At 22.4% G+C, this 17,368-nt stretch overlaps 4 protein-coding genes across 6 annotated transcripts; 1 reads left to right on the forward strand and 3 right to left on the reverse strand.

Annotated features, from left to right (window-relative positions):
* Nucleotides 1–27: 27 nt before the first annotated feature.
* On the reverse strand, nucleotides 28–3,532 carry LOC108000511 (DEAD-box helicase Dbp80). Of its 2 annotated transcripts, XM_017060883.3 has the most exons (8): nucleotides 2,880–3,532; nucleotides 2,415–2,635; nucleotides 2,245–2,337; nucleotides 1,942–2,159; nucleotides 1,677–1,854; nucleotides 1,331–1,568; nucleotides 1,045–1,207; nucleotides 28–897 (listed from the first exon to the last, which is right to left on the reverse strand). In XM_017060883.3, exons 1-8 carry the CDS (start codon nucleotides 2,940–2,942, stop codon nucleotides 644–646), a joined length of 1,428 nt encoding a protein of 475 aa, XP_016916372.1. In that variant the 5' UTR covers nucleotides 2,943–3,532; the 3' UTR covers nucleotides 28–643. The 2 variants fall into 2 exon arrangements, with proteins under 2 accessions (XP_016916372.1, XP_016916373.1); XM_017060884.3 differs by lacking the exon at nucleotides 2,880–3,532 and having other exon boundaries at nucleotides 2,411–2,635.
* Nucleotides 3,520–13,348, reverse strand: LOC108000436 (RNA-binding protein 33). Its single transcript, XM_017060747.3, has 11 exons — nucleotides 13,213–13,348; nucleotides 12,383–12,482; nucleotides 9,328–9,899; nucleotides 8,352–9,220; nucleotides 8,065–8,234; nucleotides 7,814–7,987; nucleotides 7,426–7,734; nucleotides 7,208–7,361; nucleotides 6,833–6,966; nucleotides 5,509–6,123; nucleotides 3,520–4,601 (listed from the first exon to the last, which is right to left on the reverse strand). The coding sequence occupies exons 1-11, from the start codon at nucleotides 13,221–13,223 to the stop codon at nucleotides 4,437–4,439; spliced, it is 3,273 nt and encodes a 1,090-aa protein (XP_016916236.1). The 5' UTR covers nucleotides 13,224–13,348; the 3' UTR covers nucleotides 3,520–4,436.
* On the forward strand, nucleotides 13,300–15,363 carry LOC108000437 (tRNA N6-adenosine threonylcarbamoyltransferase, mitochondrial). Its single transcript, XM_017060748.3, has 5 exons — nucleotides 13,300–13,940; nucleotides 14,023–14,281; nucleotides 14,382–14,510; nucleotides 14,590–14,946; nucleotides 15,017–15,363. The coding sequence occupies exons 1-5, from the start codon at nucleotides 13,726–13,728 to the stop codon at nucleotides 15,314–15,316; spliced, it is 1,260 nt and encodes a 419-aa protein (XP_016916237.1). The 5' UTR covers nucleotides 13,300–13,725; the 3' UTR covers nucleotides 15,317–15,363.
* A 9-nt stretch (nucleotides 15,364–15,372) lies between these two features.
* LOC108000439 (GTP-binding protein 10 homolog) lies at nucleotides 15,373–16,947 on the reverse strand. Of its 2 annotated transcripts, none has more exons than XM_062086300.1 (4): nucleotides 16,805–16,947; nucleotides 16,386–16,698; nucleotides 16,226–16,312; nucleotides 15,373–16,017 (listed from the first exon to the last, which is right to left on the reverse strand). In XM_062086300.1, exons 1-4 carry the CDS (start codon nucleotides 16,841–16,843, stop codon nucleotides 15,410–15,412), a joined length of 1,047 nt encoding a protein of 348 aa, XP_061942284.1. In that variant the 5' UTR covers nucleotides 16,844–16,947; the 3' UTR covers nucleotides 15,373–15,409. The 2 variants fall into 2 exon arrangements, with proteins under 2 accessions (XP_061942284.1, XP_016916239.1); XM_017060750.2 differs by having other exon boundaries at nucleotides 16,094–16,312.
* Between the last annotated feature and the right edge of the window lie 421 nt (nucleotides 16,948–17,368).

The raw sequence follows: 17,368 nt of genomic DNA on the forward strand, positions 1-17,368 counted from the left end.
TTTTCACAACAATTACATTCAAAGAAATTGTGTTAAAATATTTTTATTTTATAATTCATTTACAAAAAAAAGTTTTTATACCACAATTACAACTTGTTCATTTTGATATATGGGCAATAATTAATAGTTAATTAATAATCAATGATTAACTATTTTTGTTTATATTATTTGTACTTATATAAATCGTGATAATATTACCACATTATCGTTGTATGTAATGTTTCTTAATATTAATAATCAATATCCAATAAATCATGTAATTATTAAAATTGAAAAAATACAAAAAAAATGATTTATTTTTTATATAAAAAGTCAATGAAGTAATTTATAATGGTAAAGAGACAAGGACACAATATTTTTTTGCGCCAAACAGTTGTTTGTTGTATAACATATAAAAATATTTCTTTATTTAAATTCTGTGTATATTCCTGATCCAATCGCCATATTTTAATTCGATAGTAAAAAATTCTATACAACCATTGTAAAAAGAAAAAGTAAACATATTTCTTGGTAATATGTGCTATTGGAAAAGAAATACAAAAAAATCTATGCTGAGAATACAAATATCTATTCTTTCAGGAGATATTACAGTATATCTAGGCGTATTTGATAAAAAGCATAATTGTAATTCCTATATATTAACTTAAACTCCTATTTTTTCTATTTCATCTGCATCTTCTGTGTCAAGATATTTTATTTTTTTTGCAAAATGTTTTTCTATATCTTTACATATTTGCATTGCATGTGATGAATCTACTAGATTAATAGCAATTCCAGATTTACCAAAACGTCCAGCTCGACCAATTCTATGTAAATAAGTTTCACAATCTGCTTGTCGATTTTGGTCCATTGGTAAATCAAAATTGACTACTATTGTTACTTGTTCTACATCAATACCTGCAATATATTTGAACTGTTATTGAATTTTTAAATAAATTTATATCTATACTTAAGTTATTTTCTTATCTTTATATGTATAACAAATAAACACAAAATAAAAAACCTTAAATTACAAAAAAAAAATAAAACTTAGAAATTGAATACCTCTAGCTAAAACATTGGTTGTGATAAGAACTTTTTCAAGACCAGCTCTAAAGCGATCCAATACTGAAATTCTTTGTTCAACTGTCAATTCCCCAGATAAAACAGCTACTGCATGACCATCTTTTGTCATTTTTTCAGCTAACCAATTAGCTGTTTTTCTAGTCTATGTACAAATATAAAATACTATTTAAAATTAATATTTATTTTATTAATATTAATATTATTTTATTTAATTTTAAAATAAAAACAATATATTCATTAATTTTAAAATTTAAAGATATCATACATGACAAAAAATAATTGCTTGTCCTATTGTAATTACACCATATATATTAGTGATAGCTGCATATTTTTCATCTAAATCCTTGCATTTGACATAATATTGTTTAATATTATCTAAAGTTTCTTCTTCTTTCAATAATCTTATTATCAAAGGATTATTGACTATAATTTCTGCAAATTTCATTACTTCTGGCTCATAAGTTGCAGAGAAAAACATCATTTGACATGTACGTGGAAGTTGTCTGTAAGCAATGCATTTGAATGAAAAATTCAAATATATAAAATGAAAAAAATATATATATAATATATATTTTTAATTATTTTGTATATTTCTTCATTAAAATAATTACTTATGAATACGAATACATTGATCTTGATGACCTTGTGTCGCAATCATTACATCGGCTTCATCTAAAACAAAAACTGAAATTTTACTTAGACTGAAAAATTTAAATTTAAAAGCCCAATCTAAAACTTTTCCTGGTGTTCCAATGATAATATGCTCTGTAACTTTTGTTCCTCGACTTACTGAAATAATGAAGAATATTTAAATAAATTTTTATTCAAAAAGAATAGATGTTTATAATGTTGATAATTATTTTTACTATATATTACTTTCTTCTCCTCTTACAGCATATTTTATTTTTATTTCATTACAAAATGCAGACATCTTTGCTGCTACTTCTCCTGTTTGTATAGCTAATTCATAAGTTGGTGATAAACAAAGTACTTGAGGATAATTTTTGGTAGTATCTACTCTACTGAGCATTGCTAATACAAATGCTGCTGTTTTTCCAGTTCCAGATTGTGACTGAGCAATCATATTTTGAGGTCTATAAATAAATTATTTAGAAATTTTATATTATAATATTAATATAGCATTTATTTGAAATATTTTTATATTAAAAATGAACTTACGGATCAGCTAGTAAAGTAGGTAATGCAGTTTCTTGAATTTTTGATGGTGCATTAAATCCCATTGCATATACTCCTTTTAATAAAGCTGGTTTACTATAATATATATTATAATATATAATCTTTTTTAAAATTATAATAAGATAAAAAAAGTAATAATTAAAAATACCAACAGATGAAGAGCATCAAAGGATTTGACACTATATAAAGGTGATGATGGATCTTTTCTTTGAATTTCTATATCTTTTGTTGTTTCTACTAAACCTCTACGTATAATTTTTTGAAGTAATGATTTTTCTGCAGGTGATATTTGTTCATCCGCTACATCATCATCTTTGGAATCTGTATTTGTTGTATTTTCTTTAAGTTCTTTATCTATATTTAAATTGGAGACCTGATAATCACCATAATATGTCATTATTACAATAAAGATAGTAAAGATAATACAAATTTTTATTATAAAAAAGACTTAAAATTATTATTCTATATAGATTTAACATGACTTAATTATTGAATAAATATAATTAAAATAATTAAAAAATTAAAAAATAAAATATTAAAAAAAAGAATAATAAACAATAATGAATAAATGAAAATGAGGTTAAGCCGGTGATATATACATATGACAAGAACATTACCTTCGCTGATAATTTTTCTTGCTCATCTACGTATTTACCCCAGTCAAGTTCAGTCGAAGCCATATTAACATCGATACATTCGCAATAATTAAGAAATTAATTTTAATTTTAATTAGAATACTAAAATGACACACTTATTCGTCGTGATGCTCTAACTAATGTAGCGTCACGGTACGGCATAAACAATAACTAAAATATAAATATTTTTTATGGAAAATAAGTTAAAAGTGAAATTAAAATTGATATATTTATAAAATGAAAAATCAGTATTCTAAAAGTTTCAAATCTCTCATTATCTTTTAATTATTAATTAATGACTTGGAAAAAGTCATTAAATAGATTTCGAAAAGTTTTTAATCCAGTATTAATTGAACTTTTAATTAAAAATAATTTTTTTAATTGTAGAAATAAATAAATCTAAATCTTAAATAAAAATAATATAAAAAAATTAAACATATAACATTGTATAAAACTAGTTTCATTTAATTTTAATTATATGTGAATATAATACTCTTACTTATAAAGATTTTTTAATTTAATTTAAATTATAACATACTATTAAACAAAAAATAATATACTTTTAAAACATTTATATATTCATAATTCTAAATTTAATGTTCAATAAAAATTTTATACTTCATTTAAAATTTGAGAAGTTATACTTTATTTTAAAATTATTAAAATAATTTTATATGATTTATTTATAATATTTTATTTTTTTTCAATATATCAAATAATGAATACCTTCTACTTAACAATATTTATTTTTTAAAATTAAATATTGGAAAGAGCACATTACATTGAAATTTCATACTAATAAATGAATTAATAATATTCTTAATAAGACTGAAAAAAATAATTTAATATAGATTATTTTAAATATAAGAAATATGATATAATTATTAATTCTTTATAATAATTAAAAATGTCTGGTGTATGTATAATTTAAACAAATATGTAATATATTATAACTGTAAAGTAATCTAATTTACCTTTAATTTTATGTGTACATAGGTATTAATGTAATAGTATTACCATAAGATAGTCTTTGGTAAACATATTTTTTTAGTTATTTTAAATAGTCTTAATTTAAAATAGCATACATTGTAAATGTAATTTATATTTTATATAATGACACATGTATGTTTCTGCATTTAAAATTACAAATTTATCAACTTAGCATATGTACTGTGTAGTAAATGATAGTATTTAAATGCACAATATATTATTAGATACTACTATGTGTATTTTTATATGAAATATACATTTCATTTGACATATATACAAATTAAACTGTTAAGTTTATCTACCTTTGTTTATAAAGGCATATAATACAGTTTATTTGCAGCCAAAAATATTTTTTTCTACTTCTTAGATAATATATACTTTAAATGAAAATTATGTGTAAAATTTGAAATGCATGTATTCATAGGCTGCTTTAGTAAAATAAAATGTCGTTACTTTTAATTACGAACATGAACATACTATATATTTTTCTTCCTTTTTTTGTCGAAATACGCTAAATTAGATGTGATTAATATTTCTTTTGAGAAACTTTCACAACTGTGTAGTCGTGGTCTTAGTTCCGTTCGATTGCGGTACAAGGCGAACAGTTATCAGCGAAAGGTCTAGCATTTTACGCTGGTATTTCTTGTGAAACACCATAGCAGCAGACTGCGTCTTAAACACAATCGTTGCGCTGCGCTCACCCATTTGTATGCTCTATAACATGAATAAAATATAAACAGATAATTATTAAATTAAGATAAATTTTTTAAAAAAAGTCAAGTATGATTACATTTTTTACAAATATTTATTAAAAATATGATATGATCAAGCAATAATATTTAAAATAAATATTTTTTAAATATATAAATTATATTCATGTAAATAATTTCCATTGTATAGAAAATATTATTAAATAATATATTGTAAAATATAAATTTTATATCTTTTTATTATATTTATATAATTTTAATTTATAAATATATTTATATAATTATGTTTATTTGTAAATATAATTTTCAGATTATTGATGGGTATTTTTCAAAATAGAATTAATTATTATGATACTAACTGTACTTATATATATGTATTATATATATAATAAGGAAAACACATGATATTAATTATCAAATTAAAATAATTATTTTTATTTTATTGTGATATGTATTATTAATTATTAAATAAATACAAAATGATGTTGGGATAATAAAACTTTAAATTACATCAATATGAATTTGCTATTCATTATATTAAACAAAATAAATGTGTACAATGAAAAAAACGCATGTATTAGAAAATATGAATCAATACAAAATTTTAAACAATTATATTATTACAAAATGATTTCCTTAAGAAAAAAAAATTATAAGCAATATTGTTATCAATAGAAATATACTTCAGGATTCATTAATAATTATAAATATTAACTAAAATTTATTCCAAAATAATTATTGAATTAAAACAAATAAAAAAAACATGCTAAAAAAACTTATATCATATATTATTATCAAAAAACGAAAAATATTAGATTTATAATTTATAAAAATAAAATAACTAAAAAAAAAATTTTTTAAATTTGCAACAAAAATTAGAGTTTTAAATGTTTTCATGCAAAGATAGTCACCTCAATTGTTCCAATGCCTTGACACATACGTCTAATTTGCGCTTCAGATGTACTCGCTGCTAAATTTTCTACTTTCACAGTATTCGTCTTTATTTCTGGTAATTTTTTTTGTTGTATTGGTGTTTTTTGAAGTACAACTCTTTGGTTACTTTGAGTATTAACAACAACCTTTTGTGCATTAGTATTTGTTACTTCTTGTATATTAATTACAGTTTTCTGGAGATTTCCTGGTGATTTTTGCCTAACAATTCTCTGTGAACTACCAACAACTTTTTGTCCACCAATAGTCATTTTTCTTAATACATCAGTTTGAGTTTGGCCAATTCTTTGAGTTGAACATTGAGTATTAACTATTTTGTTTTGCATCAGTAGTTGACCTTTCTGCAAATTCGATATCGTTTTTTGTATAGTTGTGGCAACCTTCTGTGTATTTGATAACGGTTTTTGAATTACGATTCTTCGAGTTCCAGATTGAGAATTTAATACTTTTGTATGTTCATTTACTTGATTAATTATATGTCCAGAATTATTGTCTTTTGTAGAATCTATAGAATCATTGGATTGTATAGTTTGTATTGTTCTAACAATTCGTACACACGATGGCTTCTCGGGAACCTATAAAAAAAATAATTATTATAAAATATTTCAGTTTTTTAATTCATCATAATTCATAAAAAAAACAAATAAAGAAAAATATTAATTTTAATATTGACTAATATTTGAAAATTAATAATTAAAATAAAAAATTATTTAATAAGATTAACATTTTAAACATTTTATTTAACAATATAAAATATTTTTAATATAGAAAGATTTATATAAGAAATAACAAAAGTTTGAAGGAAATTAAAAAAAACAAAAAGTATTTAAAAATACATTTTATTGAAATATGAATAAAAAATATACAGAAAGTCTCATAGACATATATGTATATATTTTTTGAAATATAAATTATCATTTAAATGATAATAATTAAAAACGATATTTTTCATGAATAATTAAGAAATATATCACTATATCTTAATGAATAATAAAGAAAATTATTAATTTGATAGTTATTGCAACAATTGATTTTTATATACAATATATTTAAAATATATATGAATATCATTTTAATATAATATAAATAATTAAAATTCTATATTCAGATATAAATTTATGCAATTTATATATTTTGTGTATTAAGCATTAAATTGCTTATAAAATATAAGAAGAAATAAAATTTGTTAATCATGCTAACTAAAAAATACATATTTAAAAAAAAATTATGTTCATTTCACATTCTATATACAATTAAAAAAGTACAACATGTTTAATCATGTACCTCTGTAGATTGTGTATTGATAGGACGAGTCATTCGTCCTCTTCCAATATTAGTATGTCCTTTGATCATAGAAGTATCTTTTACTACTCCCAGAAGTGCTGATACGGGTTTTGTATCTTGTGCATTCTCATTTACTAAAAAATAAATTATATTAATTATGGACATAAATAAATAATTCTTAAACTATTATTAGTATTTTATGGAATTATATAATTCATTGAACGCGTGTAAAATATATAAGATATATGTGTATATATGAACTTTAATTTTAAAGTTTGTTATTTATTTATTTTAATATTATTATCGAAGATTTATTCAAAATTTTGTCAAAGTAAAAAACAATTTATCAAATTGTTGATATTTCATCATACATACATGTATTACTTTCATTTTTTGATTCATCGTTTTGCTTCTCCATCGCAGCCATTTTTCGTCGATTTTCCTTTTCACGCAGGATTTTTTCTCTAAGCCGTTTTTGTTCCTCCATTTTTTTTCTATATTCTTGCATTTCTGGATCATTTTCTTCATCCTAAAAAGATTTGTTTTAAAGAAATATATAATATATTAAGAAAAAATAAAATTTAAATTTATACCTTTTTATCATTATTCGTATTGTTTAAAGTATCTACAGTTCGCACTTCTTGAAGATTTCTATTACTAAGTTTTATTCGTTTTGGACTCAAATCACGTAAAGGTCTATCTATAGAATCGGAAACTCTTTTTTGCGGTAATCTACTTCTTATTGAAGTATTCACTGGTCTGTTATTAGACTTTTGTACATGATTTTGATCATAATTTTCGCGATATGTGGTTGAGCAAGTTCTACTTTTTGAAACATGATCATTTCTGGTTTTTGATGACAAATCTCTATCGCGATAATTTTGATGAACTCCTCTGTGATCCTAAGATGAATGTCTTTTTCAAAAACTTAATAATTTTTTTATTATTAAAATAGTTATTAATAATTTATATATTACTAACCTGTGAATAATTATTTTTCTGATCCCATTGATCTGATTTATATTTTAAACTGGACTCATAATTACCATCTCGTAAATAATTATTTTCTAAAGGATATTGTTTATTTGGAGTTCCACTTTGATTCTTTTGTGACTTATTTTCTTGCCAAACATCAGAGAAATATGCATAGGGATCCTACAATAAGTTTCATAATTATTTTTTATTCAATATTTAGTGAAAAATATATTTAACAATATCATGCTCTTACATACATCACTCTTATTTTGTTGATAATTTTGTTGATAATGTGGAGGTCCTTGTTGAGTTTGATTATATGAACTTTGACTTTGATAAGGAATAACAGGTTGTGAAAACTGACCAGTAGGAATTTGGGATGACAAATTAGGAGTTTGTTGTTGAGTGGAATCCCATGCAAGTCTTGCTATTTGTATATTAAATTTAAAAAAAATATGAATAAAATGAAGAAATTAATATATAAAATTATATATTTAATCGATAAAAATTAACGAAAACTACTAATTATTAATAAAACACTTACCATCATTTGTTGACTGAACGGCTCCTCGAAAGTGAGGATTGATTAAAATCTTGTGCCCTGGAGGTAAAGGTACATTGGGTACATTGGAAGTGGATTGTTGTGGTACAGGTAACGTATTAGTATTAAATTGACTGGTAGGTACTTGATCGGAATAGCCGGACCTCGAATCATAAACAGGTCGGTTTTCAAATTGAGCTGCTTCTTGAAAAGGTGGTCTATTCTCGAAGAGCGATTGATTTGGTATTTGATTAACATTAGGATGATTGATAAGTGGCCCCTGAGAAGAAGCTTGTCGTGGAAATCCTTGCATAGGTAATGGTTGGTTATTCTGTAACAATGGTGCCGAAGTTCCGGATACCACTGAATTGAGATTTCCAAGAAGTGATCCGCTATTTCCTTGCAACAATGGAGCTTGATTGTTTTGTATAAGTCGTGTTTGATTATCTTGCATAAGAGTAGTTGAACTTTGAAAGGGTGTTGTAGCTGCACTTGGTGCTGATTGAATTTGAACATACGGTGGTTGATTCGATGGATGATTATAAGATGGTCCTTGTAACGATCCTGGCAAACCTGCTCGAGATCCATAATCTAATCTTGGCCCAATTATTCTAGGACCCACTTGACTTTGAAATTGGTTAGGATTGAATTGCGGTCTATTATCTACAAAATGCGATGGACCTTGGAGCGAACCATTCGGAGAATAATGTTGAAAAGGTTGTACTTGAGAATTTTGTTGTTGATAAATAATTTGTTGATTTTGCATATTGTTTGGTACTCCAAGAAGAAAGGGTGGTCGTGTCTCAAGCAAAGGTGGTCTGCATGTTGGTGGTGGTTGATTATCGAAATTTGCATTGCGTGCATTACCAAATCTAGTAAATTATGTTTTAAAAATAATTACCTATATATTCTAATAAATGTTAAAATATTCTAATTAATATCATTACATAATCTCGAAAATTACAAGAATTGCGCATACCTTGGATTAAAATTTCCCGAATTTTGTATATTAAATCTTCCTCCGCGACTTCCTCTTGTACTTCGACCTCTTCCACGGCCTCTAGACGCTAACTTGGATGGTTCAGATGTTACCACATTTTCTAACGTATCTGGTATATGATTATTCATTTTTGAAGAAACAATAGTTCTCTCATTTTGAAACCTGTTTCTCCTTTCTTTAGCTTCTTCGCATTCATCGTCTTCCAATCCTTGTCCATTTCCAGAATAAATCTTTGCATTTTTTTGTAACTTCTCTCGTAGATCTCCCTTTTCAATATTACTCGACATATTAATATTATCGATTGCAGAATTACGTTCATCGTGTTGTCGCGTTTGTTCGTTTTTATATTCATTAATTTTTTCTTGTTCGTAATATTTTGACTGAACCTCTAGCTGATCTCCGTCGTCATAATAATCATTATCATTTCTTCTATCAGTTTTGCTTCTACTAAATTCTATGTTTTCATCTTCACCATCTAAGTCATCGAGTGCGTCGGTTACTCCTAAGTCCAGTACATCATCTGTTTCCTCTTCTCCCTTATAGCTATTCTGCTGCTCAGGGAATTAAATTGCCAAATATTTGTAATGAAAATATAATATTTAGCCGTAGTTGTTACAATCTACTCTTAATTAATTGTATCAATACGTAAGAAGTTATTCTTTCATAATTAAAACGAAGATATCGCATAATATAAAGATTTTGTTTCGCAAAATAATTTGTCTTTTTCTATTTCTACCAATTTATCTTTCTTCTTATGAATTTTCTTAATTATTAGCAATCACTAATAATAAAATTTATACGGCAAAATTTAATCGCAAATATCTCGACAAATTTCATTGTTATATTCATGTAAATATTATCATAACAAACAATCAATTAAAACAGTAAAATATTACTTTTTAAACAAAAGAAACAATATATCTGATATCTCGCAATACGCAATATATTACAATTCCAGATTGCAGCAGCATGATGAATTATAATTCAACTATATTTTCATTATGCATTATTTTATACATGTTTATGTGTATACATATATATAAATCATATAATATCATATAAGATATATATACATGTATATAATATATAATTTATTTTTTATTCTTATTTTTCATAAATTTATTATATTAGACATTTTTTTTAAATTTAAATTTTTTAAATAGTTCATGCTGCTGCTTTTTTTATGAAAATGAAAATAGATACATGATTTTAAATACTACACAAATTGATATGTAGTATCAGAAGAAATATGTGATAGTGTTACGATTATTCAGAAAAACGAATAACATTACCTTCTTACAATATCATTTATCATGACGATCAAATTGACATTTTTTTTGTACATAACAAATGAATGTTTTAATAAAAGAATTCATATCATGCAAACTTCATTGAGAAAAAGAAATTCTGAATATTAAAATATATTTAGGAAATATTTTGTTTTTAATTTTTAATATATATTATAAAACAATAATTATACAATTATATTTCATTTTTTGAGAAATTTACATATAATTTTTTTTAAATAAAAAAATTAATTATCATCATATAAAATTGAAATTTGAAATATAATTTCAAGAAATTTATAAAAATATGTATGTATTATAATTTATAATTATTTTATTATATAAAAAAAACTTTTATTAAAACATTCTTTATATGTCTGAGTATATATTTGTAGTAATTTGTAGTAATATTTAAATATATACATTATATATTACAAAACTCAATAATACTTCAAATAGTAATTTATAGAAAAACTACAAACACATTACTGGCATATTGACAGATTTGTATAATATTACTGCTTCAACTATTATTAACATTAATGCTGCTTACAGTATCTAATAATTATTTAACAAACAGGGAAAAGGAAATATAATAAATATAAATAACATAATAAATTAGAAAATATTAATATATAAAAATTTTTCATAATGGTCTAAAATTTAATAAAATTATTTATTAAATTTTAAATAATAAATAAAATACAAAAAAAAATACAAAGGATAGAAATTGTTTGCTACAAACTATATTATACATATAATATAATGAACATGAAGAATAAATATCAATAGATTATCTTTCATTTTCCCTGTATAATTTATATTTTATTAAACATGTTATGTTTTCTTTTCCTCACAGTTTTCACAATTTTTCCTTTGTTCACAATTTTTTGCATATTATCATAAAACTGAAAAATTTCACAGAAAATTATATAAGCTAGCAATTAATATGCAATGTCTGTATTATTTATTACAAAATTTTTGCTTATGCAAAAATGTTTAATAATTTTCACGCATTTACTTTAAGCTTTGAATACAATTTCTTATAATAAGCATATCATATTTACGCTTACAATTTTGTAAAATACTTATTAAAATATCTAAAAGTTTCAAATTTTTTAACCAAAATATATCTTTGTTTAGTAATATATGTAATTGATTTTGGTTATTATTAATATTTAAATAGATCGCTTTGATAAACATCACATATACAAAGTGATTCTATACATTAGCAAATAATATTTTGTGCCTAAAACAATACTATTACACAATCAAGAATATGTAACATTAAGTTACAACTTTAAATTTCTTTATCTTAATTATAATACACAAAGTAAGTAAGAAACTAAGTTCTTGCTTGCTGAAATATATTATTTATAGAATACATATGAAAGTATATAATCTATTACAAAAACAAATTAATATATTTATAATGTATGTATTATACGCACGCACGCGTATATATGAATTACTTTTCATAAAGTTTAGGAGAATGATTAGAAAATTCATAGTAATAATAATCAATAATTTATAGTTTACAATTCTCAAATTCATTTTAATTAATGATAATATCTTGATCATAAATATTATATTATAACAAAAATGAATCAAAAAATTTCATATTTTTAACTGAAATTAAAATTTTTTAAATATTTGATATTAAACTTAGATATTATATCATATGATGATACATAATGATGAACTAATTTTCATTTAACAACAAAATAATGGTCCAGCAATATGCTCACCCTCTCCAATTCATAGTCATCTGCTAAAAGAGCCTCTTCTTCATCATTGCCTAGATCATATTCATCATCTCCAAGATCTTCATCCAACAATGTATCATCACTAAAATAACAAATAATTGTAAAAAATTATAAATAAAAAATCAAAGTTACAATTATATCATTAATAAATTTTTTTATAATAAATTAATAATAAAAAATTTAAATTTATTTATTTATATAAATCATGTCATATATACTATAAAATTAGCAATTTTTAAATTATTATACAAATAAAATTATTTTAATTTTAATTTTTTAATTTATTTTGATCTATTCACATCATAAACAAAATCAATTTGGATAAATATTTTATAATATTAAAATCTATTGTTTACAATATAAATTTCTTAAATTATGTTTAATTAATATATAAAGATAATAAATTTGTATTAATAGAAAATTTACAACACTTATAAAAAAGAATGATATACACGAAAGAGTAATTAAAGTAATGTTTATTAAAGTAATCCATAATATACAATAAAAATAGATATTTTCAAAATTAAATTAAATTTCACTTTATACATTGTCAATACAAATATTATATTTTATGAATTTTATTAATTGTAAAAATAATAAATAAATAATTCAAGAAAAAGATGGATGATGAAGAAAATACAGTATAAGTACGTCACTATTAACAGTAATGATAATTCTAACCTCAAATCAAAACTGATATGACCGAAAAATAATGGTACTAAATTTATATATATATATTCAAAAATTAAATTAAATTCTAAAGTTATGCTAAAATATTCGTTCTTTATAATAAAAAAAAGAAAAATTCTTACTGTTCCGACATTGTATATTCACTTTCTTGCACTTGAGTGAAAGTCAGCAATCTGTGATGGCTACGAAATATGTAGTGTAGTAAGCGTTGCGTAGGTCACATCGATTTAATTTCGATATATTAATCTTATATCGAAATCTCGAATTAAATGTAATATTGTAACAAATATAACATGTGTTATTTTTGCATACTATAATAATTTCAAATGTAATATAAAATAATATATAAACATAAAATAAATATTAAATAAAATATTGATATGTCTTATTAATTAAATTATTAATATTTATCGAATATAAATATTATATTAATTTATATATTTATACTTGAATCTACACAAATATAAATATATATGTGATACATAAATTAAATTTTTAATATATTTTAATTTATAGTATATAAATAGATCTATATCAATATATAATATATATACAGATATGTATATTGAATATTATATTATAATAAATTAATAAATATAAATAAATAAGAATATTTAAATTCAATTTAAAAAAAAATGATTTATAATATGAGCTTATTCTTTCATTTTATAAATAGGGATATATTATCACACATACATAAGTATAATTTAAAGTTAATAAGAAAATTGCACAATAAATCTATAATTTTAGGAATAGAATCTAGTTGTGATGATACAGGTTTTGGAATTATTGATAGCAATGGAAATATTTTAGGCGAATCAATTAATTCTCAATATTTAACTCATTTAAAGTAATTTAAAATTATTATTAATAGTTTTTTATGTAATGTGTAATAAAAATATATATTATTTAATAACTTTTATATATTTTAGTTTTGGAGGAATAATTCCTACGTTTGCAAGATCATTACATATAAATAATATCACAAAAACTTGTGAAAATGCATTGAGAGCTGCAAATCTAAGAATAAAAGATATTGATGCAATAGCTACAACTATAAAACCTGGTCTTCCTATGTCACTTAATATTGGAACACAGTTTGGGAAATATTTAGCAAAAATTGGAGGAAAACCATTTATACCAATACATCATATGGAAGCTCATGCTTTAACTGCAAGAATAAATAAAAAGGTATGAAATATAATACAATTATAGAAAAATTGTAAAATATAAATGTTTTATTAGAAAAAAGTTACAAGAAGAATGATATAATTTAATTTTTATATTATAGATTGATTTTCCTTATCTTGCTTTATTAGTTTCTGGAGGTCACTGTTTATTAGCAATTGTTGAAAATGTAAATAAATTTTATTTACTTGGTACTAATATAAATGATGCACCTGGTGATGTTTTTGATAAGGTAAAGTATATATAATCTTTTATTATAAACATAATCTTTATTTTTAATTATTTATTTTATATCAAATATATATTTATAGGTTGCACGAAGATTAAAATTAAAAAATATTCCAGAATTTAGTACATTAAATGGAGGCCAAGCTATAGAAATTGCAGCAAGTAAAGCTTCAAATGTTAATCAGTTTTTATTTCCACCTATAATGACGCACTTTCGAAATTGTAATTTTAGTTTTTCTGGATTATTAAGTCTTTGTGATAATTACATTAAATTAGAAGAGGAAAAATATAATATAGTTGCAGATATGATAATTCCTGATGTATATAATTTTTGTGCAGCATTTCAATTAGCTTTAATAACACACATTTGTCAAAGAACTCAAAGAGCAATGGAATTTATTAATAAAATGTCATTATTTCCTGAAAATAAACAGACATTGGTATGTTAAAAATTAAAAATATTAATTTTCAATTTTAGTATATTTATTTTTTTTTTATTTTATTGAATAGGTTATTTCAGGAGGGGTTGCATGTAATAATTTTCTAGCTAAAGCATTGAATATTTTGAGTACAGAATTAGGTTATACCTTTATAAGGACTCCTTCTAAATTATGTACTGATAATGGAATAATGATAGCATGGAATGGAGTAGAGAAATGGATACAAAATATAGATGTTATTAGAGATATAAATGAAATTGAAAAAATTAAAGTAGAAAAAGTAGCCACACTTGGAGAAAATTGGATTAAAAAAGTAGAAGAAGCAAACTTAAAATGTAAATGGATAAAAATAAAGAAAAAACTTTTTTAAATTATGTAAAAAAATATGAAATATATTTGTTGTTATATTTAACATAATCTACAAAGTTTTTACTTTTTTAAATTATTTGTTTATTAAAATAAATTACACAAATGTTGGCGCATATTTCTCTGTTTGTTGTTTTAATTTTGTACATAAATTATCTGCATTTGAATTAAAATTTCTAAGAGAAATTATCTTTTCTTCATATTCATCAATAATTTGTCTAATTTTTATTTTTATTTTCTGTATTTCATTTGCATCTTTTAAAATCAAAGAAGTCGTTAAAACATCATCAAATTGTAATGTTTTTGTTGGCTGTATTGATTTATCAAATTCTGGAAGGAATTTTGATAAATTATTTAATTTTGGTTTAATTTCATTATAGATTTCATCTGCTTTCTTTGTATCCATTTTATTTATTATAATCATTGCAGGTTTATCTAATAAATCAGGTTTATAAAGTTCAATTTCTTTATTCAATAAAAGAATGGTTTCTAGGCAAGATCTATGTTTATGGTTTATAGAAACTTGACATCCTTGAATATCTACAATAAATAACAATAATTTTGTTCTTTCTACATGTTTTAAAAATTTATGACCCATTCCTTTATTAATATGAGCACCTTCTATTAAACCTGGTAAATCCGCAATGGAAATCTGTCTATAGTCTTTATATTTTATAATGCCTATTTGTGGCTTTATCGTTGTGACTAAAAAAATCATATATAAGAAATAAAACTATATATATATATATAAAATATATAATAATATATTTTTAAAAATTACATGGATAATTAGCAATCTTTGGTTTTGCTTTTGAAATTGCATTTAAAAATGTACTCTTTCCTGCATTTGGAAAACCTATTAAACCAACATCTGCAAGTAATTGAAGATCAAGAATTATAGTGCGACTTTCACCTTTAAGTCCACAATATCCTGTTTGTTCACAGCCTCCTATTCCACCTTTAGCTATCATTAATTTTGTATCCTTTGAATTTATTTCTCCTATATTTTCATAAAGTAATCTTGAATAATTAACGTTTCTCAATAAAATAAAAATAATTACATTATATATTACCAAGTTTAATGTGATTTTCATCATAAACAGTGATACCAATTGGTACACTTATATTTAAATCTTCTCCAGGTATTCCAATAAGACCTTTTTTGGAACTTTCACTTCCTTTTCCTGCTTTTAATTTCATATTGTTTAATTTATACTTAACATTTTTTAATGTTAATTTTTTTTCTGGAATGAGATAAACATTTCCTCCCGGTCCACCTAACCCACCATAAGAAGGTAATCCTGAACCACCCGTACCTCCAGTTACATGAATACGCAAACTGTCAATTAAGCGTTGTCGATTATATTTTTTTGTGTAATTGCGTAACTAAAAAAATTAACCCATAAAATAATATATTTTATTATTATATTAATATTAATATATTACAATATATTATATTAATATTAAATAAAAAAAAATATTAAATATATACTTTTGTCATATAACCTAAAACTCGTGTTAATATAACCATTCTTTCTTATTAAAAAACTGCATCGAATTTAGGAATGAATGTATATAAAAGTATAAATTATTAATATCTATAATAATTTTCTTTATATCATAATATTATTAAATTTAATTATATTAATTTATTTTGATAATATCATAATTCATAAAATATATAAGAAAACATTCACAAGTAATATATGAACAATTCACCAGATGGCATTAATAAATTCATATATTTAGATGATAACGTTCGAAAGTGCGAAGAAATTGTTTTTAAATTTAACAAATTAAAGTGAAATTTCAATGAAGATTATTAAAAAATATTAAATAAAGATATTATAATTATCTTTTCAATATTTTAATAATAAATCAATTTTATATATTTAAAGTAAGTATACATTTTATTATATTTCAAATTTTTTATATTAGATTTTATATAATTTTATATTATTCAAATCATATTTCACTTATTTTTTATAATATAATGCAATAAATTTATAAAATGCAATATTTTTCTTTATTAGAAATAGATAATATTACTAAAGTT

Source organism: Apis cerana, linkage group LG16 (genome assembly GCF_029169275.1).
Source record: "Apis cerana isolate GH-2021 linkage group LG16, AcerK_1.0, whole genome shotgun sequence".
Taxonomy (NCBI): Eukaryota; Metazoa; Arthropoda; class Insecta; order Hymenoptera; family Apidae; genus Apis; species Apis cerana.

Coding starts and splice junctions, on each gene's coding strand:
- LOC108000511 (XM_017060883.3), bottom strand. CDS start 2,942: ATGGCTTCGACTGAACTTGACTGGGGTAAATACGTAGATGAGCAAGAA. Junction 2,338..2,414: donor TCCTTTGATGCTCTTCATCT/GTTGGTATTTTT, acceptor TATATATTATAG/TAAACCAGCTTTATTAAAAG. Junction 1,855..1,941: donor TGCTGTAAGAGGAGAAGAAA/GTAATATATAGT, acceptor TCATTATTTCAG/TAAGTCGAGGAACAAAAGTT.
- LOC108000436 (XM_017060747.3), bottom strand. Junction 9,900..12,382: donor ATGACTATGAATTGGAGAGG/GTGAGCATATTG, acceptor TTCCCTGAGCAG/CAGAATAGCTATAAGGGAGA. Junction 6,967..7,207: donor AAAAAATGAAAGTAATACAT/GTATGTATGATG, acceptor TTTATTTTTTAG/TAAATGAGAATGCACAAGAT.
- LOC108000437 (XM_017060748.3), top strand. CDS start 13,726: ATGATTTATAATATGAGCTTATTCTTTCATTTTATAAATAGGGATATA. Junction 14,282..14,381: donor CTGCAAGAATAAATAAAAAG/GTATGAAATATA, acceptor TTTATATTATAG/ATTGATTTTCCTTATCTTGC. Junction 14,947..15,016: donor CTGAAAATAAACAGACATTG/GTATGTTAAAAA, acceptor TTTATTGAATAG/GTTATTTCAGGAGGGGTTGC.
- LOC108000439 (XM_017060750.2), bottom strand. CDS start 16,843: ATGGTTATATTAACACGAGTTTTAGGTTATATGACAAAA. Junction 16,699..16,804: donor TTTTAGGTTATATGACAAAA/GTATATATTTAA, acceptor TAATTTTTTTAG/TTACGCAATTACACAAAAAA. Junction 16,018..16,093: donor AAAGATTGCTAATTATCCAT/GTAATTTTTAAA, acceptor TGATTTTTTTAG/TCACAACGATAAAGCCACAA.